This window comes from Merops nubicus, unplaced genomic scaffold, assembly GCF_000691845.1.
Source record: "Merops nubicus isolate BGI_N331 unplaced genomic scaffold, ASM69184v1 scaffold27009, whole genome shotgun sequence".
Classification (NCBI taxonomy): domain Eukaryota; kingdom Metazoa; phylum Chordata; class Aves; order Coraciiformes; family Meropidae; genus Merops; species Merops nubicus.
Genome location: NW_008633427.1, coordinates 1201 through 3624, shown reverse-complemented (window position 1 = coordinate 3624; position 2424 = coordinate 1201). Strand labels below are relative to the sequence as shown.

Genomic DNA, 2424 nt, shown 5'->3' with positions numbered 1-2424 from the left:
CTCACCGCCCCGCCGAGATGGTGCGGGAGGATGACAAGGGCATCCCGGTGCGCGTAGCGCTGCGCTGCCGGCCCCTGGTGCCCAAGGAGACCAGCGAAGGGTGCCAGTCCTGCCTGTCCTTCGTGCCCGGCGAACCGCAGGTAGGGCAGCCCGGCCTCCCCCGGGCCCAACCCCGCTCAGCGCGGTCCGTTCTGTCTCCTCCGCAGGTGGTGGTGGGCAACGACAAGGCGTTTACCTACGACTACGTGTTCGACCCCTCCGTGGAGCAGGAGGAGGTTTTCAACACGGCCGTGGCCCCCCTCATCCGAGGCATCTTCAAAGGTTCGTGCTCGCGGAGCTCAAGGTCTCGGTTCAAACGCCTGGGGGTTTGGGTGGGCTCCATCTCCCCTCCCTGACCCGCTTTTCCTTTGAGCCTCTTGGAAAATTGAGCCCTGGGCTGACTCTTGATGCAGTGAGGAGCAACAAATCTTCCCTCTTTACAACCTGTTGTACTCAACATGACCACTGTGGTTTTTTTTGGGTCGTTTTGGTCCCTGAAAGCTTTTATTCAAGGCAAGAGGATTTTACCAAGGATAACGTGATGACTTTATTAGCATCTCATCCCCAAACCTGTTAGTGATGCTGCAGCAGGGTTGGGATGGCAGACAGCCCACACTGTTTGTGTCCATCTCTGAAACAGCAGCAGTGCAGCCTTAAGAAAGGGCTGGAATCACGATTTTATCTGTGTTTTAGGGAGCTTTTTGTCGACGTTTTCCCTCCTGCTGTGCACAGAGCTTGTGGGAGCTGCCAGCGAGGGGCGGGGCTTTGCCAGGAGGATGGTTTTGCTGTGCTGCAGCTTTGTTCCTCAGAGCTTCTGCTGCTTCTCCCGTGGCTGCCTGATCCAGGAGCCCTTTGTTCCCCCAGGGTACAATGCCACCGTCCTAGCCTACGGGCAGACAGGATCTGGGAAGACCTACTCCATGGGAGGCACCTACACTGCCACTCAGGAGCACGAGCCTCATGTGGGGGTCATCCCCCGGGTCATCAAGCTGCTCTTCAAGGAGAAGGAGCAAAGGCAGGACTGGGAATTCCTCCTCAAAGTTTCTTATCTAGAGGTAAGAAGAGCTGGTTTGATTCTCAAGCTGTGAACTGCACACCAAGAGAGCTGGACTGAGGCCACTTCCTTCCAGGAGCAAGTGTTGCCTCAACCAAAACTCAAAGCTGTGAGAGGTCTTGTCAGGGGCTGGGTTCTGACTCCTGGCTGTCAGTCCCTGAGGGCAGAAGGAGAACGTTGTGTGGAGCTGGCTGTGACTTCAGTGTCACCCTGTGTCACTCTGGGGGTGAATCTTTGTCTCGTGAGGCTGCTCACTCACTCTGAACCTCTGCTCTGACCCTTCCAGATCTACAACGAGGACATTCTGGACCTGCTGTGCCCCTCCAGAGAGAGATCTGCCCAGATCAGCATAAGGGAGGATCCAAAAGAAGGCATAAAGGTCTGATCCCTCACTGTATGTGGGTACAGAAGAGGGTGACAAGCCTTGAAATGAGTTTTTTTTTTTGGGGAAACAGCCATCTGCCTCCACCACTGCTTTAAATAAATTGAACTACTGATGATCTTCAAGCTTACTCAAAGGGTAACACCTTTGAGGTAAAAAAGTTACCTAATAGGGTTAAACATTCATGACAAAGCCACTTGCAGGTCCTATTCTGACTTGTTTTTAAGTCTGATTTAGGGAAGTGCTGTCCTGTGGGTCCCTTCACTGAGTTTCAAGCCCTGTTGCACTTGTTTGGCAGAAGCAGGGTGTGACAGAGAGATCCTGGGGGAGAACTAAGTGCTGAAGTTGTTTTTCTTAGCAGTTCCCTGTGCTTATGGTGTGGTGCAGGAAACCCTCGTGCTGCTGTGAACACACAGGATCATTTTTCTGGTGTAAGTCAGGGAAAGGAGAAGGGGATCAATGTTTTTTTCTCCCTGGACACAGATCGTGGGCTTGACAGAAAGACAAGTCTCCTGTGCACAAGACACTGTGGCCTGCCTGGAGCAAGGGAACAACTCCAGAACAGTGGCCTCCACAGCCATGAACTCCCAGTCCTCACGGTCCCATGCCATCTTCACCATCTGCATTGAGCAGAAGAAGAAAAATGACAAGTGAGTGTGGTCCTCAGCCAATTCTAACAGCTCCTAGGGGCCAGAGTTGCTCCAAACCTCATTGCCCTGTTGTTCTCTCTTGGTCTTGGGTGAGCTCAGCTGAGATATTCTTGTGGCAGTGCCTCTCTTTGGCTGCCTCTGGTTTTTTTTCAGTGTAGTCACCACTATCTTGCTCCTTTTCTATCCACACCTTTATGTGAGAGAGTAAAACAGTTTCTCTCTGCCCTAGGAACAGCAGTTTTCACTCCAAGCTACACCTGGTGGATCTTGCTGGCTCTGAGAGACAGAAGAAGACCAAG

At 52.7% G+C, this 2424-nt stretch overlaps 1 protein-coding gene across 1 annotated transcript in view; it reads left to right on the top strand.

The window, feature by feature from the left end:
- Positions 1-17: 17 nt before the first annotated feature.
- Positions 18-2424, top strand: part of LOC103780573 (chromosome-associated kinesin KIF4-like) — a gene marked incomplete at its 3' end in the record, with an annotated part of 2652 nt that continues 245 nt past the window's right edge. Inside the window, exons 1-6 of the mRNA XM_008948263.1 lie at positions 18-140; positions 207-321; positions 904-1094; positions 1380-1472; positions 1959-2125; positions 2355-2398. Of these exons, the coding sequence (XP_008946511.1) occupies positions 18-140; positions 207-321; positions 904-1094; positions 1380-1472; positions 1959-2125; positions 2355-2398 (733 nt within the window). The remainder of the gene's footprint in view (positions 141-206; positions 322-903; positions 1095-1379; positions 1473-1958; positions 2126-2354; positions 2399-2424) is intronic.